Here is a 25649-nt window from a genome sequence, read left to right as displayed (position 1 = left end):
TATATATAGGTATGCATATGCTTGTGTGGAAGCTCGTCAGGTATGAACAGTATAGTAGAAGGACATTATATCGATTCGAGACGAGACTTAACCACTTCGCGGTTATCTTGATGCTGGGTATAGTCTCGTTCGAGAAGACACCGAGACGTCTATATACGCGCATTCTTAGCCGCCTTAGATATTTAGTGTTTCATGGAGGATGTATTTGTAAACATAAGTAATCCCCTGCAGGCTATCGCCCAATAGTTACATGTCCCCGGCGCTTAGTGATACTTAACATGGCACAGCCAAGCGCTATCAACAAAAACCTTCCAGGCTGTAAATAAGAATAGCCGATTCAAAAGTCCAGAGGAAGTTTAGATCCTCTCCTTACGTATAAAGTATAGAATTATAATGCGTTGCAAGTCTTCAGGTGCAGTGAAAATGTTGAAAATAATGTCATATCCAATCTGCTAGCTAGCTTCGGAGGGCACGCTAACTCTATGTACAATGCGGACCCATCGTCGTCGACGCCATTCGCCCATCTGGAGCGCCGCGGCTCCTCCCCTTTCCTCGAAATCGCGAGAGACCCTGCCCTTCCCCTTGCGCTTCGCCTTGGTGTCGTCGGAGCTGGGCTTGGAATCGGCGTCGAAGGTTTCGTGGCCCAGCGCCTTTGCGACGACGGTGTCCTCCCGGTGGGACTCATCCGACGGCAGATCCCAGACCCAGCCGCCGATTTCGTCGCCGGGCGAGGATCCCTCGTCTGGACTGCTGCCGGAAACTTCAAAGCCGACTCCGGTGATCATCCGTTCGACGACCCATTCCCGGCAGTCTAGATCCAGTTCCCACTTTTTGCTCTTCCAGGCCCACCCGTGGGGCGGTCGGACGTCTTCGAAGAAGCGGCAGCCCTTGGGCCGGTCTCCGGCGAAACGGTATGGTGAGAGCGGGTCGTACGGCAGAGAACTGAAGACGAAATGTTCCCAGGGCGTCTCGGAGAAGGGCGCCAGGGAGCGCCACTGGATCTCGAAGATCTCGACCTCGCGCTCCTCCGGATACGTGTCCAGCGTGATGTCGGCCAAGGATCCCAGTAGCGACATCGCGGCGGACGGATCGGACGGCAAAGAGTCCAGCGAGAGACCTGCGGCCTCTAGAGCCTCCTTATGGGCACTAAGGAATGCCCGGTCCCGGTCGGAGCGTTCGCTTGTTAAATCCGACGCAATGGTCCCGAGGAGATCCTGAAGGCTCGGGTGCTTGGACAGGATGGCCACGTTGCCGCCGATGAGCGCGATAACCCGCCACGGCATTAGGTCGGACACGGCAAACAGCACGATCGTGGCAAACAGCACCATGAGGAAAACGGCCGACGACAGTCGCTCGTTGGAGAAATTCGTCAACGGCGCAAACACCGACACCAGCGAATCATGCACATCCGAGAAATCGGCCATACTGTTCTGCAGATCGCGCATGTTCCGGAAGAAGTCCTTGGACGTCTCGGACGCCGGTGTGATGGTTTTCGCGGGAGCCAGCGCGGGGCCCTGGAAGGAATAGTAGGGCATGATGCTCGACGTCGACGGTGCCGGCGGTGGAGGATGGCGAGCGAGGAAGGCGGGAACCATGACGAACAGTAAAAAGACCATCATGGGGAGCACCACGAGCAGATGTGGTTCGAGACATATCAACGAGTAGGCGAATAGGAAGGAGAATGTGTGGGAAGGGTGCTTCCAGTTCAGCACGCGCTCGACTTGGTTTTGGAAGTGGAAAACGACGCCAATTCTGCATGGTATCAGCGATGCCGTCTCTCAACCGTGGGCGCGTTATCGCTCCAGCCTACCTAGCGTTGAATCGACGAAAGTTATTTCCCATTACTGGGAGACTGAACGCAGGCCGCTTGGCGTCTGCAGCGTTCAGTCTGTCTTCGACGGAGATCGACCCAGCCGCTCCATCCGGGGGGACGACTTGTTCTAGGATTCTTGAACCAATCAGTTCAGTCCATTCCGTTTCATTCAAGTAAGACAGCGGCAGGAGAACATACTTTGTGAATAGCCTGTCCTGCAGCGACCGCGACCCCGACCTGGTATGCGAGCTGCGTTTGGACTTGGGGGGTTTTGCGTCATCTTTGGTCTTCCCCGCAGAGATCACGGGAACCGGTTCGTTCCGATTGACGATAGCGTCGGGGGTATATTCATCCATGATACCAGACTAATATGGAAGTCACACCAGATCGATGATAAACCGACGGCATTTCCAGGCGTCGATGGGAAAGATCTGGAGGTGAAGGAGAGGGGAAGAGAAGCGACCTTCGGTAGTTGGCAGACCGGCGAAAAGCACATGCGTTGGAAGGCGGAGAGCCGAGTTCTAGGGTGTATTATGTATGGTATACCCAATACACCGCTGGGGGTCATACACCGTGGATGATGGATGAAAGTCTGGTAAGGTGATTACACCCAAAATGACAGGATCTGATCCCAATCCGGCCATGTTTGCAGCATTTGCAGAATGTCCCCTTAATGGCCTGAAAACCAGGGACTAAAAAGCAGACTAACCGTTAGAGTGAAACTGACCATCAGAAAAGGAGCAGGGGAAGATTGACATCGTTCTCCCTCTCTCACTAGTAACTACTAACTAGTCAGTTGTTGAAAGATATGGTTGACTAATTTCGTCGGACTCCACTCTCTTTCGATCGTGCTATTTTTCGTTTTCGCTTTCTCTTTCATTTTCTTTTGATCTATTGACTGTGATTTTCATTCAGCCACCCGATCTTGTGTTAATCCTCTCCCTCATCGTGGTGGTTGTTCTTGCCGCATCTCCGCATTGATTGTATGGCCGGCCGTTCCTCAGGCATCCACTCCCATCCTTCCCTGCCAAGCCCAGCAACTGCTGCCCCAGGCCAACCACCAGTGATTCTTCCTCTTTTGCACCATCAACAACACCCGTCGGAGTGATAAACATCCTCCTCCACCCCTCCCCTCTCCAGACGGTTCGGTCAGTCCCAACACACACCCAGAGCATCGCTGGTTACAAGAATCCTTTCCCAGGTTTCTCGACGACGACCTGGAATATCGGATTGTGGTTGGGATCCCCCGCAATGGACCGGTAACGACGATTCATGGGTCGTGCGACGGTGTTGGTCAAGGCTGTCTCCTGTTAATACACTGAGACGTCCTTGACTTTTGACAACATTTGCGATTCGGATTGATTTTGCTTCTATCATTTTTTTTCACTCTCTAACCATCCATCTCTCCCGTTCCGTGCTAAACCCGTCGGAAATCGGGCATGCCGGAAAAGTTACCCTCCCAACAACCCTCGGGGATGGCCCAGTCGCGTAACCCGCGGTCCAGGCCGGCCAGTCCATCCCGGAATGAAGAATCAAGCCCAGGAGGTAAGCATCCGATTCATGCACTGCAAATTGGGACCCGTATCCGGGAGATTAACAAATTTGCCTGGTTTATAGAAGGCTCCGCACGGCGACGATTGCAGAAACATGCTTCTACGACCACCTTGCTTTCCGACACGTCCTCCCACTCCGCCAAAAGTTCATCCGGCACTCGCATTGGAATCATGGGTAAAAGAAGATTATCCATTCGAGATCAAAAGGCTCCCCAGGGCCCGCGGCCTCAGGACCCGTCTCGCCGGAGGTACCGATTGCCAATTTCCACCTTACCTCACCCCCCCTTTTTCTTCTTTCATGGATTCACCGCCTCCTATACGAATTCTAACGCATGTGGAACTCCTAGTAATCAATCCGGTTCGTTTTTTCACTCCGGCAATTCTTCTATCGATTCGACCCAAAGCAGTCTTCGTTCGACGAGCATGAGCAACCTGGCCAAAACGGACAACAACACCCCCCCTGAGAGCACGGACTTTCTGGCCCCCGTCAGTTTCGATGACTTTCACAATAGTATCATGCAGGAACCAAGTCTCAACCATTTCCCCATGCCGGGGACCGGGGCCGCTCACTGGTCCAATCCGACCAACGAGAATACTGGCCTGGGACGAACGAGGAGTAATTCGGTGCGCGGGAAGGGCTTCACCGGCCAAGGGCCCTCGGCGGATTCGACACAGGGCAGTGCGGCGACGGAAGGCCCCGCTGCTCGGGGCCGTCGACAGAGCCTGGTCCATACACTTGGGACGGGCCTGACCGGGACCAGAGCCCCGCGCAAGTCCCTCGGGACAGGGCCCCTTCCGACACCTGCGGCTGCCAGGCGACTGAGTATATCGTCCCGAAAGACGAGCGTCGAGACCCGCACCGACCCGGCGAATTTTCTGCAGCCTCGACCGCAGCTTCCCGAGTCGGATCGAGACGAGCGAAGCCGCGTTCCAGCCAGTGTGCGGAACATGAAGGCCAAGTCCTTCCAGCCCCAATTGCGAGACCCGCGCGACCCCGTGATTGCGCCGGGACCTGCGGTCGATCATTCTCGACCATCCTCCACCAATGCAGTCCGGACCCCGGCCAAACCGGGGGCGCCTCGGGCGGTCACGCCCACCTCGTCGTCGAAACGAGTGTCGGTCATGCCCCCGCACGCAACCGGTCTTGGGGCACGAACGATCAGTCCCACCGACGCCCGGCGGATGAGGCGGATGTCCATCGCGGCTCCGGCTGATTCCATGCCCTATACCCCTCCGACCGACGCCGATCCGCTACCCATACGACCCCGCTCCAGTGCTCCATCGCCATCCCAGATTCCCCGCAAAAGTGTGACCCCCTCGTCGAACCGCACGACCCCCGACCCGAACCGGAAATCCTACAGCTCGGGTCTGTCCGTGTCCTCAAACACGAGCTACAACTCCGCGCGGAACTCGTCCGGGTCACTCCAAGCCAGACTCTCGCAAATCCAATCGTCCTCTCGGCTCCCGACTCCGAAACCCCGTGTGGAGCAGACAGCTACTGCCAATGAGGATGTACCTCCCGTGCCTGCCATCCCCAAGGCTTACGAATCCCCCCGAGGCGATGGCGACCAACCGACCCCGACAGACCAACCGGTGCGCAAATCCAGTTTACCATTGGATGTACTGTTGAAGTCCAAGTTGGATCCTGATGTTGACCACAATCTGGCGGTCAACAACGCCAAGTACCTGAGGCCCGACGCCTCGGATGAGAGCTCCATGAAAACCCCAGAAGCGAAGCCGAGGCAGTCCGTTCAGTATGGGAAACGGAGCTTGCAGCCGCTGAAGCTGCCGCCCTTGAACCTCCTTCCCCTGGGAACGCCGATGACATCTAAGATTGAAGCGTTGCGGGAGCGGGAAGAAGTACCCAAGCCGCACACGCCATCTGGTCAGATCATGTCGAAGACCCCGACGACCCCGTTGACGGCCTCCAAAGCGAATTTCTTCTCCGTGCACGATGAGGATTACAGCGTCCCGCAAACCCAAGCCAGAAGCAGCACGTCTCATTTTATTGTCAGCTCCTCGGGGCCGTCCTTAAGGACGGCCAGCAGCTCGAGTGCGCTTGCGTCGTTTGACCACACGACCGGAGGGGCGCGGACCCTGTCACCCTACCTAGCCTATTCACTACCCAAAAACAACAGTGATTATAGCTATATACGCCAAAAGCCGAGCGGTGAACACTCGCCCAAGTCGGGTCCGATATATAAGCCCAATGGGCCTCGTCCGCAAACTCAGTCTTCTGCGATCTCGAGCGCTGACACGATCAGCCAATTATCAACCCCATCAGATGCCGATAACAACAGTGTCTCTGGCTCGTCCTTCCGCCACAAGATCACGTTGAACAAGCGTAGCAACTCCAAGGAACAACAAGAAAACAACACGGATCCGACCAAATATGACCACATGCCGCCCCCGAAGCTCCCAGCTTCAGCCACCTGGAACAATCTGACCACGGTCAAGGATACGAGCCCCACTTTGAAACCCGGCTATCTCAAGTCCCGCCGGCAATCTTCTATATCGAGCACAGCCAACTCCTCCTTTAGAAACCCCAGCGTCGGCAGTGAAAACAGTCTCGGACTGGAACCCAGTCGCTCCAACGAATCCGGTGGCAGTGACGTCGCCTATCGCCCGGGCGCGTCGATCCTGTCGCCGGTACACAAAATCATCAGCAATGCGAAGTCGAATACCCCGGCACCACCAACTTCTGCTCCTGAACCCAAGATTGATCCTGACATTTTGGCTGGTGATGAGGAGATGCGTCGACTCGGGAGTAGGCGGAAGGACACTGAGATTGCAGCCAGGGAGCTGGATGACCTGCGCCGCAAGGCTAGCCCCAAAGACCGTGTCAGTCCGGCACAGGCACTCCGGATGGCTGGCCTGAACATCTTTGAGCGCGGGGAGATCATCGATTTCAAGGACATATACTTTTGCGGGACCAAAAATGCGAAGAAGCACGTCGGCGATTTGAATGCCCAGGCGGCCAACTTTGGTTATGACGATGATCGTGGCGACTACAACATTGTGATCGGCGACCATCTCGCCTATCGCTACCAAGTTATCGATGTTCTGGGTAAGGGCAGCTTCGGCCAGGTGGTGCGCTGTATCGACCACAAGACCGGGGGTTTGGTGGCAATTAAGATAATTCGGAACAAGAAGAGATTCCACCAGCAAGCTTTGATTGAGGTCAACCTGCTTCAAAAGCTGAAGGAGTGGGATCCCCACCGCCGCCATAGTGTTGTCAACTTCACGCAGAGTTTCTACTTCCGAGGGCATCTCTGTATCTCCACGGAGCTCCTGGGGATCAATCTCTACGAATTCACCAAGGCGCACGACTTCAAGGGCTTCAATGTCAAGCTCATCCGTCGGTTCACCAAACAGATTCTCAGCACACTGGTGCTTCTGCATCACAAGAAGGTCATCCACTGTGACTTGAAGCCGGAGAATATCCTTCTTGTACACCCCATGAGCTCTGCCATCAGGGTCATCGACTTTGGTTCCAGTTGCTTCGAGAACGAGAAGGTCTACACGTACATTCAGAGTCGGTTCTACCGGTCTCCCGAAGTCATCCTGGGCATGTCATACGGGATGCCCATTGACATGTGGAGTGTCGGCTGCATCTTGGCGGAACTCTTCACTGGGTATCCCATCTTCCCAGGAGAGAACGAACAGGAGCAGCTTGCTTGCATTATGGAGGTGTTCGGTCCTCCGGAAAAGCATTTGATCGAGAAGAGCACCCGCAAGAAGCTCTTCTTTGACTCAATGGGCAAGCCCAGAATCACGGTCTCGTCCAAGGGACGGCGGCGACGGCCCAGCTCCAAGGATCTACGACAAGTTCTCAAGTGTGACGACGACGCGTTCCTGGATTTCCTGACCCGCTGTCTCCGGTGGGACCCTGCGCGTCGCCTGACGCCACACGATGCCCTGAAACACGAATTCATCACAGGCGTCAAACTGCCGCCTCGGCCCAAGACCTACACCATGAGCAACTCGCCCAACCGGCGGGTGCCGTCCAGCCGCCCTCTGCCTGAGCCACCAGGAACGGGCCTCAAGAGTGGCTCCTTCATCCGCAGCCGCGATGTGTCGGGAACCTCTCCTATCAGGCACCAGACTGGAAAGCGGCACTCCACGGTGAGCGGGCTACCACCGTCGACGCCCGCCAGGCGAGGCACGAACACCACCACTGCACCGGGGTCCGCCTCGGGACTCCCTCGCGTGTCCGCGAGGAGCATCAGTGGGAAGCCGGATCTCGCCACGGCGGCGGCAGCCACCAGCTTGGTAAGTACCAGCGCAACTTTAGGACCGCGGACAGGTCACTAACTGGTCACTCAGAGGACCAAATGATGTGACAGGTTCCGTCAGTAATCTTTTTCCCCTATTCTTTTTTGTTGCACGTATGTAATAATATTCGGTTGTGTCTTTTGTTGCATAGACCGGAGGGGTTTTTTTCTTGTTCCATTTGTTTTTTTTTTTTTCTGTTTCTTTTGTTTTGTTTCTTTCTCGTGGTCTCATGATGGAAATTGAGCACACGAGAGATAGACGAGAGTTGATATTATACCCTAATTGAGCATCTCGTCTTTTGCTTGATGTGTTTGTTTGGTCTGTTCTGTTTTCTTTGTTTCTTTGTTCTTTTGTCTTTTCTTTGTCTTCTGTTCTTGCAGCCTCTCGTGTGGCATTGTTATGACCGGGGATTTGTTGATTCGTTGACTTTTGCATTCATGTCCTTCGTTTACGACCATCAGACTGTATGTGCATCCGGGGGTCCATGAACTACTGGAGGCCTTGATGCAGTCGCTGTATATTTATTTCTCACTATATCCATGCCGTCTGATGAGCGGTGGTGGGCGATGACGGTGTGGATGATGTTATATGAGCTTGACCTTGATGCATATACTTTGGAGGAGCGGTGTTGTTTTCTTTTGACCTTCGTTATCATTCTTGAGGATGGTGGTTTGCAGGGTTACTGAGTTAGAAGAGAGGGTAGAATTGAAATAATGACCATGACTAGAAGGAACCTAGTACGCAGTATAGAAAGGAAACCAAAGTGTCGAAAACTAAACAAACACATCCGATAAGCGGCCCGATAACGCGAGCCCCAAACGGGCTTACTTGGCCTTTGCGCGCCTCTCCGCCTCGCCGACGCTCGACCTCCTTCGCCCCCAAGCTGACGCCCTCGTTTCTTCCCTCTTAGCTGCCAATTAGGGAACTGTGGTCTTTTGTCTTTCTCATTCATGTCGTGAATCGTCTGCACCCCTAACTCATAATGAATGGGTATTCCAAACATCACCTGGACGAGGATGCGTTCGGGGAAAAGCCCGGGTTGCAGGGCGGGCTGAAGACATTCGATGCCTTTCGTACGTACACATTCATTCAATTATTAAAAGAGAGGAATATAGAGAAAGAAAGATAAAGCAAAAGCAAGAAAATTAACAAAAAACACCACAGCCAAAACCAAAGCAACCTACACGACCCCAACCCGGCGCGGCGGCCAATGGACCGTCCTCATCCTCGCCGTGTGCACGCTCTTCTCCCTGACCGAATTCCGCACCTGGCTAAAAGGCACGGAGACGCACCACTTCAGCGTCGAAAAGGGCGTCTCGCACGACCTGCAGCTCAACTTCGACACCGTCATCAAAATGCCCTGCGACACCATCCACGTCAACATCCAAGACGCCTCCGGCGACCGCATCCTAGCCGGCGAGATGCTCAAGCGCGAGCCCACCTCCTGGCAGCTGTGGATGGAGAAGCGCAACCAGGAGCTGTCCGACGGGAGCCACGAGTACCAGACGCTGAATCAGGAGGACGAGGCGCGGCGGCTTGAGCAGGAGACGGATACTCATGTGGGCCATGTGCTCGGTGAGGTAAGGCATAATCCGCGCCGCAAGTTTCCCAAGAGTCCGAAGCTGCGGAGGGGGGATATGGTGGACTCGTGCCGGATTTATGGCAGTCTTGAGGGGAATAAGGTGCAGGGGGAATTCCAAATTACGGCGAGGGGACATGGGTATAGGGACTTTCAGGGCCATTTGGATCATTCTAGTATGTCCCTTTTCCCTCACTTCCTCCATACCGTTCTATCCCACTATCATATCCAGACCACAAAGTCAACAAGACCACCGCTAACGTCAAGATAAAACAGCATTCAACTTCACGCACATCATCAACGAACTCTCTTTCGGCCCGCACTACCCAACAATCGCCAACCCGCTCGACAAAACCATTGCCTCCACCGAATCCCACTACTACAAATACCAATACTTCCTCTCCATCGTGCCGACAATCTACTCCAAGGGCTCGCGCGCAGTCGACACAACCTTCAGCACCATCCCGCCCCCTCGCCCGACACGCACCGCTCCTCCCGCAACCTCGTCTTCACGAACCAGTACGCGGCAACCAGCCAGGCGACCCCGCTGCCCGAGAGCCCGTTCTTCATCCCGGGCATCTTCTTCAAGTATAACATCGAGCCGATCCTGCTGCTCATCAGTGAGGAGCGGGGGAGCTTTCTCTCGCTGTTGATCAGACTGGTTAATACCGTGTCTGGCGTGGTTGTCACTGGCGGCTGGCTGTATCAGATTTCGGGGTGGCTTGTTGAGTTGATTAGGAGGAAGAGGCGTGGTGTTAGTGAGGGGGTGTTGAATGGGAGGATTCATCAGAGTGAGGAGTAGTTCTTTCGTTCTTATCTGATAGTTTATTTGCTCTTAACCCTCAGGGTTGAGTTGACAACGCTTGTCTTTGTTGGTTTTGTTTGGTCTGTAGGTTAGCTAGCTCGCTTGTCTGTTCGGTGTTTACTGTTTACATACCAGGTACTTACTTATATTTTGTACAATTGATTTTTATGGGTATTCTTTACTATGTTTACTACATATATATTACTATTGGTGGTTATGTACTTCATACTTAGTGTCTATAGTAGGACGACTATTGGAAGCTCTTCAATGTGAATATCAAAGGTCTCCCTAGACCGGATATATATATAGAATACACAATACCTCCCACCTACCACCTCATACCAGTTCCAGTAGAAAACGAAGTAGAAAAACGGGCGAGGAAATTATCTCATCTCATCTCATCTCGTCTAATCTAATCAACCATCTCATTTCACAAGGGATCAAGAATGAAAGAGACAAAGTTAAACCTCAAACATCTCCCCCATGCCCACCCCCGCCCCCTCAGCCCCTGCCCTACTATCCACCAAATCCAGCCTCCACCCCTGCCAATCGCGCAGCTTGGTCTTAATCTCGCGCACCCACGCCACGCGCTTCCGGCCCTCTTCTTCGGCCTGCGCGCGCGCAAACTCGTCCTCGTCGAACTCGTCGTCGAAGTTCTCTTCGGATAGGAGCTCGAGGCTGCCTGGGGCGTGGCCGTGGCCGTGATGTTGTTGTGGGTGGGAGGGGGTGCGGGTGCGGTTGGTGGGCCCGCCGCTGCTGCCGGTGAAGGCGGCGAGGCCGCTGGAGAGGACGGTGGAGAAGGAGGAGTGTCGTTGTTGTTGGGCCATGCTGCGCCGGCGGGCGTGTTCGGCGCCGCTGCCGCCGATGAGGTCGACGTCGTCGAAGGCGTTGGCGTTGGCGTTGGAGGATGATGCTGAATAGTCGGGGGCGCCTTCCGCTGGGTACTCGCCGCCTGCGGCGGCCAGTTCCTCGCGTTTCTCTTGCCAGACGCCGCGGCGGAGGTCGAAGACTTCGCCTTCGAGGCTGCGGATGCGGCGGTGGAGGCGGGAGCGCTCTTCGTCTTCGAGCTCGTCGATGGCGTCGTCGTCGGCGCCCCCGCCACCGGAGGCTCCTGAGTGTCGCTTCCGTAGGGTCTCGAGCTCGTCTTTGAGGCGGAGGTTGTCGTTTTCGACGCTGGCGAGCCGCTTGCGCTGCATGGCGGCCTCCTTTTCGGTCTTTTCGCTTTCGCGCAGGCGCGCTTGGTGGCGAGCCTCCGTCTCCTTGTGTAGGTTGGTCATTGCTTGTTGTTTCTTTTCGAGCGTGTCGAGCTTCTTCTCGGACTCGGTCTTGTCGTTCTTTAGTTCTTCGACTTCGCGCTGGAGGCTCTTGATGAGCGTCTCTGTCGATGTCTTGTCGACGCCTTCTTTGACGGCTTTTTCGGACGCCCGCGTCAACGCAGCCTTGGTATCGGATAGCTCGCGTTGTGATCGCTCTAGCGCTGCCTCGCTGGCCGACAGTTTCTCCTCCAGCGCGGCGATCTGGCTCTCGTGGGCGCTGCTAGAGCTCAGCTGTGCGCGCAGGTTCGAGATCTCCAGCTCCATAGCCTCGATGGTGGCCGACTTCGACTCCAGCTGCTGTGTCAGCTCCGCCGGGGGCGACTCGGAAGCCGCAGGGGACGACACGCTCGCGTTGTTCCGGTGTGTTCGGGTCTGCAAGTGGGAGTTCTGTCGTTGAAGGGACGCGATCTCTGCTTTCTATAACATTTCCATTAGACCGATTCAAACACGTAGCACACAAGGGTACGTAGCACTTACCAGCTCCTCTACATCTCCAGCCTTCTGTTCCGCCTTCGCCAGCTTATCCTTCAGCTCCGCGACATCCACGCTAGCCTCGCGCAGATCCTCAAGCTGTTCCTCCGTCTTGCGCCACCGCCCCGACGCTTCCTCCAATTCCTTCTCTAACCGCTTATTATCCTTCTCAAGATCTTCGATACGCGACGCTTGCTTCTTATACACCTCGTGCACCGAGTCCCCGTCCGCAGACAGCGGCGGCAGCGAGGGCGACTTAATCGTCGTCGACGGCGACTGCGCCAAGTTGTTATTGTTGCTACCCTGCGACACCGAATTCTTCCGGAACGACGACGACCGCATCTTCGACTGGATCGACAGTGACGGCTGGCGGCCGTGGGCGCCTCCCGACGGAGCTTCTAACTTGGAGGCGGGCTGGGGGTCGGCGCCGGGAGAGGGGGAGGTCGGCACGTCGGTCGGAGCATCGGGCATCGGTTCAACAGGAGATTCCTCCGCCTGCGGCGCGGGCTGTGATTGTTGGCTGTCATCTTGAGGTGCGGGATCGGAGCTGGGCGCAGCCTCGTCCGCCTTGCTATCCGCTTTGTCCTTGTCCTCCTCCGCAGGCGTGGAGACTTCCGTAGCGGGGGTGGTCTGGTCGGTAGATTCGGCTGCTTCTTTCGGAGCTTCGCTGGTAGAAGCAGCTCCAGCTTTCTTCCCGCCCTTCTTCTTCTTCTGAAGCTGCGCTACCTGTTGTCATGGGTTAGTATGCGCGTGCTATCCAGCTAGCTATGCTCCGTGGGGGGTGGATGGATGTACCCGTTTTTTGGCGGCGGCCAGCTTCTCAGCCTTGACGCGCTCTTCTTCGTCAGCCATGTTGAATATCAGCACGCGATTGTGGTGTGACAGGAAAGACGAGAGCGTCGGTGGGTGGGAAGGCAGAAGGAAGGAGGAGGTGGAATGGATCAGCAGCATTATCAGGCCAGTTGTTGCGCCCGTGCACGGACCACCTGCCCGTATCGCAGTGGTGCCTGAGGCGTGAATCACCAGCGTGATATCACCAGGCCAGAAGGAGATCTAACGACACTGACATGATACTTCAGCTTTAGACCTCCTGTTTATCAATATATCTTCACTAAAAAGAAGGATAATATGGTTGAAATCTACCGAATTTCCCAACGCAGGACAGACCGGAAGTCCCGACCCTGTCCAATCCACCCCGCATTATACAATGTACTATATATATCTCTTATCACATACTTATTAACCCTTATGGAAAGTGAAAGCATTCAGCCATGCTTCAATAAACAAAATATACAACTAAAAACTCCAAATTACACACTCAATAAACAATGACTATAGTCTCCTTGACGGAGACGCGTCCCGCTACTCCCTTCAACCTCGGTCTGCGCCTTGGCCTCGTCATGGGTGTCGGCTTTCATTAATAGAATAATCTATCCGATGTGTTCTCTTGCGAACCTTGGCAGATAGAGCTACGCTGTTGAAAGAAACGACCGGAGGAGACGCGGTGCCATGTAAAATAGCAGACTCCTAGCTGTACTTGGTCTCATGAGGGACAGCAAGACCATAACGATGTATTAAGATAAACCAGAATGAAAAAAAGGAAGAATAATGTTCAATACTGTCATGGAAAGTAAGTTACAAGCAAGAACAGAACAGAACAAGGACAACGTCAACGTCTCCTCGCAGTAACTATAGCGCGCCATTTCGCAGGGGTATGGAGCGCTCAATCGTCATCATCGTCAAATCCAGGCCCAAAGTTCCCGTCTCGTCCTGATATTGATATTAATATGGGGGAAGGTGCCTGTTCTCCCCGGTGCCGGGATCCGAAACTCCCCGACCTTGCCGATGCAGGTTGAATGCATGTCAAAAAACGCCATGAACGGAGGAAATCCCAAAGCAATGCCAACAGCGGAGCAGAAGCAGAGAAAAGAAACAGAAATAAGTATAAACATGAATCAAAACAAGGGATATCAAAAGATCTTGGTTACAGGTCCATTGAGTCGGCAATTTCCTCGCTCATGGCGCGCACAGTTGCCTTGCTGCCGGACCGGGACCGGAACTCCTCGTCGCTGAGCATGTAGTTATCATACTCGTCAACCACCGGCCTCGTTGGCCTCGTGTTGTCCTCTTCTTCGCTTTCGGTCTCCGGCTCGAGCTCGGCTTGGTCTCCCAGCCAGTACCGGGCGCGTTTGCTGGATCCCGTGTCGGCGGGCGTGAGATATCCGTCGTCGAACGTCCGCTTCGTCGTGGGAGTCGCGAGGCCTTCGCTCGGCGTGTGACTTAGGATGGGGATGGCACGGAGATAGAGGTAGCTGACGCGCTTTCGTAGACGGTTGAAGAAGAAGTAGTGGAGACTCCAGATCGCGCCATCGTCCGCGTCTGACGGGTCCTCGTCCGGCGAGTAGGAGTAGATCGAACACTCTTTCAGCGACATTTGCTCGTCGATGATCCTCCACATCCTTGGTCCCCATGTGGATGACGCTTCTGCATTGTAGGAACCGGATATCGTGCCGGGCGACGGGGGGGTCACGTCGATCGCTTCCCGCGGTCGCAGGTTGAATAGGGTCGTGTCGACCGTGTTCATCACGCGCTTCAAATTTCGCTCGCGATGAAAGTCCGTCGGGCGCAAGACGTGGGAAAAGTCGTAATCCGGGTGACTCGCGTTCAGTGTCGCGATCAGATAGGCAAATGTCCGACGACTCGAGTGTTCACTCAGGGGCCCGAACGGACTGGCACGTGATAAATTCAGCGACGCGGCGGCGTCGGTCGCATTTGGCGGGGATAGCGATGCCGACAGACGCAGCACCGATTCATATTGGGATTCGAGTGATTGTTCGATGTTCTTGTACAGTTTCCGATCGGCTCGAGCGGCCTTGGTGGTGTAGAGGTCGCAGCCCCCTAGGATGTGACAATCGGCGGTGTCGAAGTTGAGCGAACTCGTCACGTCCTCGATCTCTGGCAAAGGAAGAAACTGTAATATTCAAAGTGGTAAGCACATAGTCGAGGGGATTCTGGCATCGCTGTCTTGCGCGACGCAAACGGACCTTCATCTTGCGTAATAGTGCGATCCCGCGTGGTCCAGAAATACCGGTTCCAACGAAGCGATTCAACGGTCGGAGAAATGATTAATTGTCAAACAGATATCTTCCGCGCGACAACTAGGCAAGGGGAGTGCTTTAATCCTGGAAGATAAGCTGGATTCGTGGTCGATTGCAACGTAGCCGATCGGCGATAAGCAGCGGGTGGGCGGTCAGGGTGCGGTGATTGGGTGAGTGACGTGATGAAGGGACAGTCAAGGTTAACAGGGAAGAGTCAGGGGAAACCAGGCCATGGCACAGCCGATGGGCATCGATAAACCGATAAAAAAAGGTGATGGAAAGTAGAACACGACGGGGAATCGAGGGAATCGAGGGTGGACACGGGGGGAGAGAGGGACATCATGAGATGGACGAGGCCGGCGGAGAGGCCGTCACGTGGGGTGGGAATGGACCAGTGAAATGACGCAGTTCCCTCACGAGAAGTCTGGGCATCCAATTCATTCCTCTTCCATCCTTGGTTCCATCCCTCCACGTCATTCAATCCGGCCCAATTCTTTGTTTCGCGTGGTTTGTTCAAATCAACAAGTTATTATTAGTCTCTCTGGTGTCGACTGGTGGGAATCAACGCCTATGTACGTCCAACGCCTCAATCATGTCCAACCAACAAAGCGAATATGCCCAATAAATATATTAAAGATCAAAGGAAACCCGGAGAATCACTTGGCCACGTCTGGTCTGTAGAAATACACCCTACATGATCTTCGTAACCACATCTTCCTCAACCTGTGGGGTTATCGTTAGCCACGGTCGGGTAGGAGAGTCATCGTGTCGGCCCAGGGATTAGGAGTGAGGTCCAGCGCAGAAGCAGGGGTCATCGTGGGGCGTGCAGTCATCCAGGGGGGGCCCAAGAACAAGACCAACGGGGGGGAAGGCAGGCACATGTACAGCTGAAGGCTACCGGACGTAAAAGACCACGCGGCATCAAAGAAGGTAATGCCGTGTATCTTCCGGATCGTAGTACCCTCGTGCAGTGTAAAGAAATATCAACTCACCTCCATGTCTTCCAAGCTATCCTGCTGACTGATGCACCGAAGCACATTCTTCTTGCTGCTCTCCTGCATCTCGCCCGCTAACAATAGCTCATCCAGAATAAAGTATGCCTTTTGGAAGTTGAAGATGATGTCCAGCTCGCACACGTTGCCGTAGTACTTGTCCATCTGCTCGACGTATCGGTGGACGATTTCGAGGTTGATCAGCTCGTTGTCGTTGGATTCGCACCCGGCGATGAAGAAGAGGGAGGCATAGCGACGGTAGACGACTTTGCTATCTGGAAGAATCAAGTCAGACTGTTAGTGACAAGCCGTGGGAGGGCTGAAGGTATGCAAAGAGAAGGCTAGTACCTTTGTACTCGAGGAAGTTGCACATGCGGGTGCGACGGGACAGAACCAGCTGCGTCACATCCTTGACAATCTTGGCCTTCTCCTTCGGAGAGAGAGTGGTGAACCATTTGGCCAGACGCTGTGATAAAATTTGTGTCCAGTCAGTCTCAAGCGAGCTTGCGGGCGGGTCCAAAGCCGGGTGGGCCACGAGAACGCACCACTTTACCCTGACGGGAGAGTAGAATCAAGTATCTGAAAGGGGGACTGTCAGCTCCATACAACACACGGAAATCATCCGGTGGTCTCACTGGATCGCCATTGTGTGGATTGAGAGGGGGTGGGTGAGTTATGACAAGTGGTTGTTTTGAGGGGTTCGGAGGGTGGACGGAGGTCGATGAGGAGAGCGGGAGAAATTAATGATTCGGGGGAATCGCTGGTCTTATTCATTCGCCCGCATTTATTGGCCCCGCTCACCAGATGAAGTGGACGATATAGGGGTTAAGTCGGGGTGCAATCGATGGTATCGTTTTTGATAATGCTAACAATTGAAAGAAAAGGCCCTATTCCGAGAAAGAGAACGATCGAGTCCAAGGTGTCAATTTTCTCGCAAGTCTTGGCGACCGACTGGCCAACTATATAATAAAAGCTTATCCACGCGTGACACTGACTATACACTGACTATACTCCTCTACACCTTCAATCTCCTCCAGTCTCCCAACCTTTCCAATGTATTCATCGGGCCTGACGACAGCTCAGACTCCTTGATTCGCATTCACTCCGTATCTCACATACACATCATCGATTTCAGTCCCAATATAGAATCGCATCTCATAGAGCTCCTTTATTGCATGGGGAACAGACTACCATCCAAACCCCCATGGAACGCTGGCTATACCACTGCCTGCTGGATAGTGGAGTATGGCAATTTCGGTAGGATCGTCGAGGCAACATGACGCAGAGCGTGCGCAGATTGTCTGTCGGGATCTAAGAGATTGGTCGATGCAAAAAGGAGGATCTTGAAACGGCTGTTTGAGGGAAGACCTGGAGCAACATTATTCGCAAAGGAAAACCAGACACAACGGGAGCTGTCGATCAATGGTATCATCATGCAGATTACAGCGACCTTCATCTGTATATCTCTTGAGTTGGACGTTAAGCAGTCTCCGTCCGGGCCAGAGGACAACAGAACTGTGATCCCAGCCGTCAGTGGAAATGCCCCTATACCGCACACGCTGCTCTCGGGATACTCACCCCGTAGCCGCAGATGAAACTCTTTAGCCGGCGATAGACCTCGACGAGGTCATTGGAGAATATATTTTCAGCGTCTCCGCCTGCCCTTTCTCTTTTTGGACGGCCTGGATCACGCTGTAGCAGTATTGATCAAAGTCTATCAATTGCTGGACGTTGGAGAATCGTTCCGTATGATATGTTCTCAGGATCTCATTTGACCCATCTAGACTTGTGGACGGCGTCAGGCCCCAGACGGAGTATGCGAGTTTCCATGAGATTGGACGCATCCATCATGGATACGTTCATCCCCTGGCCTGCCTAGACACGTGTCAGCTCGATTGTGAATCTCACTGGGTCCTGGGATGTTCTTGCATCCGGAATATGCAAACCTTTGGACTATGTGTATGGCAAGCTGAATCATCTGCCAGCTGAGATCGAATTACTTGGAGGGACAGACTTACAGTCTCCGATGGAGAATATTCGACTCATACCCCGAAGTCGGCAACGATGAGTTGCGGCAAGACCCATTGGGCCACTCGATACTCTGACCACCAGCGGACCGCTGCTTTTCGATCGCCCTTCAGCTGAAAATGATAAAGTCTGAATACCTCCGCTATGTGTTGCAGGATATCGTCTAGGGAAACGCAGCCCTGGTTTTGACCTGCTGCTTGCTCCTTGCCAAGATCCGGCCCGCCACCCCGATTGAACGGAGAAACTCGAGAGTTTCGACTTATATTCAAGGGCAGATTCTACAATCAAGACAATTTTGACGTCTCGTTGACGAGCTTGTATTGAGAAACCTGCGATCCATCTTGGTGCCGTGATATGTGTTTCCGGGGTTGATTTCTCGCATCGCGACCCTGGGTTCAGCTTCAAGGTACCGGCGTAGCATCGTAATGCAGGACAGCCAGACACGCTTCCGAGCTGTTTGTAGCTCGCTACGTCTGTTGTAAGGCTTCCATTAGCCAAGTCCAACCGGAGTACAGCGATGGTCAATACCAATGTTCAGGGACAATGAACGATTTGGCAAGTCCGTGTCATTGACGGGATAGATGTCGAGGGTCGAGGTGTCGCAAGGAGCCACCGACAGGTTTACTTGGTATTTCACTTCAGGTGCCACTGGAGGTCTACACTATGCGGCGTAGACTTCGATCCGGCGTAGCCAGGTTCAAAGAATGGACGATGAATAGGACCAGTACCCGCAGGTAAGGGCCAAAAGGACCGGGGTTTTCTAACCTAGAGCCCATATATTCTATCCAGGTAGCTATCATCATGATGAGGTGACTATAGCAATTTGTCCTTTCTTCTGAGAGTACATACATACCAGAATTAAAGCTCAATGACTGGAACAATCCTCCTATGAAAGGCTACACATTCTCTTGATTCCTAATCTTACGATACACATAGCTGATACCAGTCCTCTCAACTAACCAGCACAATATACGCGAGCATATACCCTACTTCCCACCCCAAGAGCATTTCAAACAAAACCACCCACCCCATAACCCCCAACAATACATAACTATACCCCCTGACTCACACCACCCAGCATCAGCACCTCTACACCAGCCACAAACAATCCAGGCCTGGGCCATCACTCCTACTACCTAGATAGGTAACACCCCTATCAACAAGGCTGACACCCACCCCCAGCAGCCCATCATCTAATACGTACCTATATTTAAAATCCAACAAACAATTTATTATCCAACCAACAATGCATGCATAATGATGAAACCCTGAAATCACATATATCGTATCATATAAGTGTCTCCACACACACATACAAATACACAATTACTCATACTTACTCACCCTCAGGCATGTAAGCAGCCTCATTCTCACTCAGGTGACTCCGCCTTGCTGCGGCCTGATACTTACTCACTTGCCTTACTGTAGTCATCCTGGAAAGAAGGTTACGGGAATTTATTTATGGGCTGGTTGTTCAAATAAATGGCATTATTTGGAGGACTTTATCAATGACTAAGTAATCAACTAGTTAACTTTATATAAAAACTAGCAGATACAACTAAAGCATGGTAAATCAGGAAGCCTGTCTCCCCTGCGTGTGACGTACCCCGCACCCACCCACGAGATAACAGTTCTAAACAACATCGTCCATAAACTAGGTAGAATGTGCCAGCCTTTATCCCGATCAAGGTTAGTATATAGGCAGGAAGGCAGATAGTAGCAAACTATCCGGCCAAAAACCTCGCTTAACCACTTAGTTAGCCCGTGATGGGAGGATCAACCGGGTGTGATATCCTGCCCATGTACAATACGGGCGGTCGCCTAAGGCTGCCTAGTGACAATCGACGATATGCGTGATGGGCTAGAATTCGCGATTGATAGTGGTTGGTGGAGGGTCGCTAGCCTGTCTTATCCTTGCTATACTGCAATATCCTAGCTATCGTATACTATCGTATACTATTGTGTGATATCGACGGGTCGGGATCGGCGTAACTGCCGGTGTGACTGTAGATGTAGGTAACCGTTTCTTATTGGAAATTCAGGTGCGTCGTAAATGGAAATCTAGGCGCGATGCTAATGTTCTCCTAGTCGCGAGGCACAAGGGCTGAGGGACAAGGGTGAAGGGTTAAGGGTCAATACCGGGTTGTGACTGTTTTAGCGACCTGCATATGATCAACGAACGGCTGTTTGACAGTTTTTAGGCGATCAGTAGGGTTCTTGGCGAGGAGGAGCCTCATCGAGGGACTAGACTACTGGGTGGCAAAAGTGACAATGGGGTATACTTGATTGGTGTACATGCTAGCTGAAACTCGTCATTCCTGCCCCGCCGGTTCAAAAACCGTTGTGGTTGTTCGGCATGGTTAGGCCGCCAGCCTTGTCTTCAAGGCTATCAACGCTCCACACAGCCCCCAGGCTAGGGAAACCCCCGTACCAATCGTCACGAATAGCAGCACCATCTCGAAATATCCCATGTTGGTGACGACAGAAAAGTCAGGCCACCGGAGTGATAACGGCTTATGCCCCGCGAGATCGCCCCCGTCGGCAGTGTGTTTCTCTCGTCCCGTGCATTTGCCCATCTGCGGGACGTATTGGAAATTGAAGCGCGTGCGTGATTTGCGCATCACCACACCTTGATACATGGCCCACCGGAAGAACTGCCGCCAATTAGTTATTGCCGTTGCTGGCATATGCAGGGTCAAGGATCCCTTACCTTGATCATCGCTTCGTCAACTCCCGGGATTATGCGCTGCGCCCATGCAAGCCCCGTAACCAGGATGCAGTGGCCCAGGAACACGAGGTAGTAGAGCACCCATGGTTTGCCCAGGTTGAGTGAGTCACAGTGCTCGTCACCGTTGATCCACCGGCTGCCTGCCTCGATGAACTGCTTGGACACATGGAATGGATGGGGCAGGTTCCCCACACACTCCATGAAATTGTAGAGCACCACGCGGGACGTTTCCGTCGTGCGCAGCTCATGCACGAGGAGACTCTCCATCACGAGCTTCGCCTGCGCAGAGGTTTCAAAGTAGGAAGTGGGTGTGCCAATCACATAGCCCAGATATCGAAAGAGAGCAACGTAGTCCTCGCATTCCTGCTCGGAGGGTTGGATGCCGAACTTGGGAAGTTGAAGCCACAGCTGATTGCAGCTGAACGTGCTAATAGAATGGACCGAATCTAGCGTATTGACTGGAATGCCAAACTGCTCTGTGTCGAAGTAATTCGGCCGGGTCTGACACAGCTTGAGAATCCGTTGGCGAACCGAAGAGTGGAGCAGCCTCACACGGATCGTTGCGACATGGCCTTCGCCTCCGGGCTGAATCGCCGCTAGATCCTTCGTGACCTGAATCAGCCATTGGAATGTCTCCAACAAGCGTCCTAGAAGGGCCCTTGTCGAGAAGCCGCCGGTCCGCACGAGTACCTCGACAACGCCAGGCGAGGCCTGGTACAGGGTTAGTGCTATTTCGAGACCAGACCAGGGAGGAATCCTTACCGAGTTTTCCGCGACAAATCCTTGTAGCGCGAACCCAACAATGTTTGCTATGGCATATCGGTAGAAGAACTTCTGCGCACGCGCAAGCTGCTCCCAGTCCACCCAGTCAGGAACCGTATGCGTCTCCTCCCAGAACTGGGAGAGGATGTCATCGTTCTGGCGGTGATCCCGAAGAAGGGCGTAGAGATCAACAGGCGAAGGGGGGACTCCCTTGGCCTTGCTGTCTTCCATCAGGGATGCTTGTATGGTTTGGAGCCTCTTCAGCGCCTCAGCTCCCAGCGTATCATGTTGCTGACGCAATGGCTCAGTTTCCTTCCTCGGGAGGTGGTCATCACTCCAGGTAAACGAGTACCCCCAGGCAGTGATCTTCTCCCCTGTTTGTGGATGGTACGGAACAGCCTCCATATTTCAAACGCCGTAGTAAGACTGATGTAGGTGAAATGACCACGGGACTGTCGTTTTCCAAGGAACTTTGTACATGCTCGAATAAGGCCACCTGTGGCCATGACTCCCATTATATACGTCTGACTCAAAAAAACAAGGCATGCCATCTCTCGGCGATACGAGGGACTTGGCCCCCCCAATCCATTTAGCAGATTATCAGGCATCCTTTTTGCCCGGGATTTGCAGTTCTTTGCCCTGACCTCATTTTCAGCCCACTTTGATTTCTCAAATCGGATGGCATCAGCTGAACAATGACCCTGTACGGATGCACTGCCGGTTTTCCGAGGCTACAGTTCAAACTTTCCGCGCCACATGCTACCAAAGGCATATATTATTTTGAACAAATGACCAATGGCTGCGGGGGTGTTCGGGAGAGGTTGGCACATATGCGGTAGATCGATACATCATCACAGCAAGCTAGCGAGGGTTTGCACAGACCCGTAGATCTTTCACTTGGGAAACTGGAGAGCGATTCCTTCGATATTTACTGATGCGAAGGTGGGGTTGGAATCGATCTTCGGCTTGCAGGCGTGGATCAGTCTCACATCACTGCGCTAAGCGCGTCCACTTTTCCCTCCTAGGAGAGACCAGCCGGGAAATCCAAGCGATGAGTACTAGTTATGCGAGCTGAAACGAGATCTCGGGACGCCCTAGATCTCACGCTAGGATCTCAAGGCAGCACATACTGGTCATTTTCGGCCCCACTTGACATCCGCATATATGGGGCGTCCGCGTGGCTCAGGATACGGGATTTTCGTAGTCACCTTCCCCATTGAACCGAACGATTATCAATAGTTCACAAGATTCAGCTCCTGCGCCACAGCCGACATGACGCAATGTGACAATGGGGAGATATGCAAACCTCGTGTGCTCATCCGGTGCATATTATGCTGGAAATTGTCCGACCTAACGATGATCAATGCTGTGGCGTTCTTCGAATTGCCCGATATTTGCTTCAGCCGCTAGAAATACCAAGACAAAAGGATTGATCTAGTTTATCAATCCGGTATTGTCGTGGGTCACGCTGTATCACCGAAGACGACCGAGATGTATCTAGATATGGATGACGATGTCGTTGCACACCAAGACCCAAGGATAGGCCGGGGGCTGAGCAGTGGTAGAAATATTATAAAAGGTCGTTTTTATTCGTTCGAAGTTTGAGGCATCATCAGACACAAGTCTTTCAAACCAAGCTTTGCTCTGTTCTTAACCACTCAAGTTTTGTTCAAAGACCACCAGTGCCTTTCCAATTTACACACATCACTCAATCATGGCAGTCACTCAACTTGTTCAGCCGATGGTCCGGCCTCGTACCAGACTGGGACGCCAAAATACCTCTATTCCTGTGCGCCTTCCAGACATGTTTGTGCTCTTTCTGTCTGGAGCTCCGAAAGTCAACCCACATTATGATATTATGAGACGGGAATGTGAGGCATGGATCTGCAAGTAAGCTTCTGTACACCAGACCATAGCTGTCGCAGGACATAATTGACTTTCTTCTCATTAGTGTGTGCTCTTTTGACGAAAGAACCGAAAGGGTCTTGGGGAAGACAGACTTTGCCTATTTCTGCTCCATTGCAGTCCCCCACGCATCGCCAGAAGAGCTCCGAACAGTGATTGACTGGGGTAACTGGGTATGTGTCGCTGTTGCAACGTGATGGTTAAAGTTTTGGTGTGCTTACGTTGACTTCTCTATGCAGGTTTTCCCATTTGATGATCGTATGTATAATCTGACCGAGTGCATACGCCTTTGCTAACAATATGCCGAAGAATTTGACAACGGGGGCCTGAAAGATGACCCGGTGCGTGCCCAAGAGTTGGTGGACAGATTACTAGCAGGGATGGCGGAGGACAAGGGGCAGTCACACTATGAAGAGGATCCCCTCGTCCGGGTGCATAACTCAGTATGGGACCGCATGGCAGCATCTTCTCCTGCAGGTAGGCGTTGATCCCACTTCTACCAGAAGTCTTCTTGAATGCGGGCTAATCAAGAGCAGGGGTCCGACGCAGATTCGCAAAGACAATGACCGACTACTGCAATGGAAGCATTGAACAAGTCCGTGCCTGTTCCACCGGAAGGTCCCCTTCGCTGGAAGAGATGCTTGCCTTGAGAAGGCAGTCTGCCGGAGTCTCGCCTCTCTTTGCTCTAGTGGAGTATGTTGAGAAATAATCTGAATGGATGAAAACTGCTGATAATTTCCCTAGGTATGCCCACAAATTAAACCTTCCAGACTGTGTATTCGAGGCGAGGAGTATCAAGGAAATTGAACGGATCGGAATTGATCTGGTGTTGCTGTCAGTACTTCAGCCCCTCCACCAGATGAACAACTTCTCACGGATCACAGGCAAAACGATATCCTCTCGTACTGCAAGGAAGAGGTATGTCTTGAGCACCATACCATAATGAGGTTATGGCTTCAATACTGACAAAATCGCAGAAAGAGGGTGTCGCCCATAACATGGTAGCCACATGCCGGAGCTCTGGCATGCCGGCACAGAAGGCGTTCAACCACGTCGGTAACATGCTTGTCTCTCGCTATCGTGATTGGTACCTTGCTCTAGCAGAACTACCGAGCTGGGGCGAGGAAGTCGACTATGAAGTCCAGGAGTACATCCTCGGAGTTGTCAATGTCGTCAAGGCCAATCTGAACTGGAGGTAAGATAGTCGATCGTTGGTCTCAGTCATATTGGAGCTAATATTGGCATAGTTTCCGCTCTGGAAGATATTTTGGAAAGGCAAACGAGGCAGTCCGCAAGACGTGGATGGTGACGGTGAGGCCTCAAATGGCTGATTTCAAATGAGACTTGTGAGGCATACACCGGTGAGCCGTATATAGCGTAGAGTGTTGGTACATATATCCATTTCAAAGTTTTGTTAATGCTATTTATGCTGCTCCATACAATATTAGTGTATATAATTTCTGTCATTGGAATCAGAGCCCACCTTATATTGGTTGTAGCACACTGCTGCTCATTATCGAACGGAGTTCTTGGTTTTAGTTCAACGGGGTTTTCTGTAGAGATTTGGATTAATTACCCTTCCTACGGTAACGAATGATTTGGGACGACATTTGGAAGCAACCATCATATAAAACGTGAGGATTGACGACCCGGTGAAGAAGGGAGGCTGGGATCCAAAAAGTTGTATAGGAGAAGAAGATTCGGACCCGCGTCGGACAGACAGGTCAGTGACCAGGGACAGCACTATTTATGCTTGGGCAATTGTGAAACATGCAATCGACCAGCATGTCAGCTGACTTGTGGTGTTTTCTCCCATAAATGGTTATCTCGGCTCTTCTTGTTTCAATAATCCTGCAACTATTCGCAGTCCTTGATAATCACCCATATCATTCATCTTTTGATCGCTTTACCGGTCTCCCACAATTCTTAGGAAGTAGTGAATTTTAGCTACATAAGATTTCCGTTATGCATGCATAACTAATTCTTAGTTGCACTTAATCAATACCTCAGGCAAATATATTCAGGCTTTTCGATATGACAGATCATAGAACAAAATAGATCACGAACAACCTCGATTTACCCAATATTACAAAATATTCAACGTGATAGAGCAAAAGAAAAAGAAATACACAGATCACAACTCATCCATTGACCACCCATCCCTTCCCTGTCGAATTCTTTCGACACCATCATCCCATGTATATTTTGACGCCCAAACCGGGCTACCTCCTAAACTCCCACATCAAGATTATTAATTATCCAATAAGACGAAATAAGCCACCGAGAGGGTTGGCTATTATACTTGCATAAATCCCAAACAAAAG

At 52.6% G+C, this 25649-nt stretch overlaps 8 protein-coding genes across 8 annotated transcripts; 4 read left to right on the top strand and 4 right to left on the bottom strand.

Moving 5' to 3' along the window:
- Positions 1 to 419: 419 nt before the first annotated feature.
- P168DRAFT_252184 (PEX28-32 family peroxisomal membrane protein) lies at positions 420 to 2288 on the bottom strand. The gene is made up of 3 exons (XM_024834310.1): positions 2012 to 2288; positions 1811 to 1948; positions 420 to 1752 (listed from the first exon to the last, which is right to left on the bottom strand). The coding sequence occupies exons 1-3, from the start codon at positions 2167 to 2169 to the stop codon at positions 453 to 455; spliced, it is 1596 nt and encodes a 531-aa protein (XP_024693672.1). The 5' UTR covers positions 2170 to 2288; the 3' UTR covers positions 420 to 452.
- Positions 2289 to 3252: 964 nt separating this feature from the next.
- Positions 3253 to 7815, top strand: P168DRAFT_252182 (putative protein kinase; the record flags this gene model as incomplete). The annotated part of the gene is made up of 4 exons (XM_024834309.1): positions 3253 to 3358; positions 3431 to 3614; positions 3714 to 7638; positions 7693 to 7815. 4 exons carry the CDS (start codon positions 3253 to 3255, stop codon positions 7702 to 7704), a joined length of 4227 nt encoding a protein of 1408 aa, XP_024693671.1. The 3' UTR covers positions 7705 to 7815.
- Positions 7816 to 7874: 59 nt separating this feature from the next.
- P168DRAFT_289899 (uncharacterized protein) lies at positions 7875 to 8359 on the top strand. The gene has a single exon (XM_024837099.1). The coding sequence runs from the start codon at positions 7947 to 7949 to the stop codon at positions 8127 to 8129; it is 183 nt and encodes a 60-aa protein (XP_024693670.1). The 5' UTR covers positions 7875 to 7946; the 3' UTR covers positions 8130 to 8359.
- Positions 8360 to 8501: 142 nt separating this feature from the next.
- P168DRAFT_289898 (putative COPII-coated vesicle protein) lies at positions 8502 to 10206 on the top strand. Its single transcript, XM_024837098.1, has 4 exons — positions 8502 to 8714; positions 8806 to 9396; positions 9497 to 9627; positions 9678 to 10206. The coding sequence occupies exons 1-4, from the start codon at positions 8624 to 8626 to the stop codon at positions 10020 to 10022; spliced, it is 1158 nt and encodes a 385-aa protein (XP_024693669.1). The 5' UTR covers positions 8502 to 8623; the 3' UTR covers positions 10023 to 10206.
- A 280-nt stretch (positions 10207 to 10486) lies between these two features.
- P168DRAFT_268023 (uncharacterized protein) lies at positions 10487 to 12713 on the bottom strand (the record flags this gene model as incomplete). The annotated part of the gene is made up of 3 exons (XM_024835070.1): positions 12608 to 12713; positions 11819 to 12538; positions 10487 to 11758 (listed from the first exon to the last, which is right to left on the bottom strand). Exons 1-3 carry the CDS (start codon positions 12662 to 12664, stop codon positions 10487 to 10489), a joined length of 2049 nt encoding a protein of 682 aa, XP_024693668.1. The 5' UTR covers positions 12665 to 12713.
- A 1083-nt stretch (positions 12714 to 13796) lies between these two features.
- On the bottom strand, positions 13797 to 15971 carry P168DRAFT_296750 (RNA polymerase III-inhibiting protein MAF1; the record flags this gene model as incomplete). The annotated part of the gene is made up of 2 exons (XM_024838131.1): positions 13797 to 14783; positions 15903 to 15971. 2 exons carry the CDS (start codon positions 15969 to 15971, stop codon positions 13797 to 13799), a joined length of 1056 nt encoding a protein of 351 aa, XP_024693667.1.
- Positions 15972 to 20290: 4319 nt separating this feature from the next.
- P168DRAFT_296749 (oxygenase MpaB family protein) lies at positions 20291 to 21825 on the bottom strand (the record flags this gene model as incomplete). Its single annotated transcript, XM_024838130.1, has 3 exons — positions 20291 to 20584; positions 20641 to 21369; positions 21421 to 21825. The coding sequence occupies 3 exons, from the start codon at positions 21823 to 21825 to the stop codon at positions 20291 to 20293; spliced, it is 1428 nt and encodes a 475-aa protein (XP_024693666.1).
- A 1309-nt stretch (positions 21826 to 23134) lies between these two features.
- Positions 23135 to 24666, top strand: P168DRAFT_281412 (terpene synthase family protein; the record flags this gene model as incomplete). Its single annotated transcript, XM_024835930.1, has 9 exons — positions 23135 to 23310; positions 23372 to 23498; positions 23565 to 23583; positions 23635 to 23802; positions 23862 to 24018; positions 24070 to 24159; positions 24210 to 24243; positions 24303 to 24520; positions 24573 to 24666. 9 exons carry the CDS (start codon positions 23135 to 23137, stop codon positions 24664 to 24666), a joined length of 1083 nt encoding a protein of 360 aa, XP_024693665.1.
- Between the last annotated feature and the right edge of the window lie 983 nt (positions 24667 to 25649).

This window comes from Aspergillus campestris (genome assembly GCF_002847485.1).
Source record: "Aspergillus campestris IBT 28561 chromosome Unknown P168scaffold_5, whole genome shotgun sequence".
Taxonomy (NCBI): Eukaryota; Fungi; Ascomycota; class Eurotiomycetes; order Eurotiales; family Aspergillaceae; genus Aspergillus; species Aspergillus campestris.
This window is presented reverse-complemented; position numbering and strand designations above follow the sequence as displayed.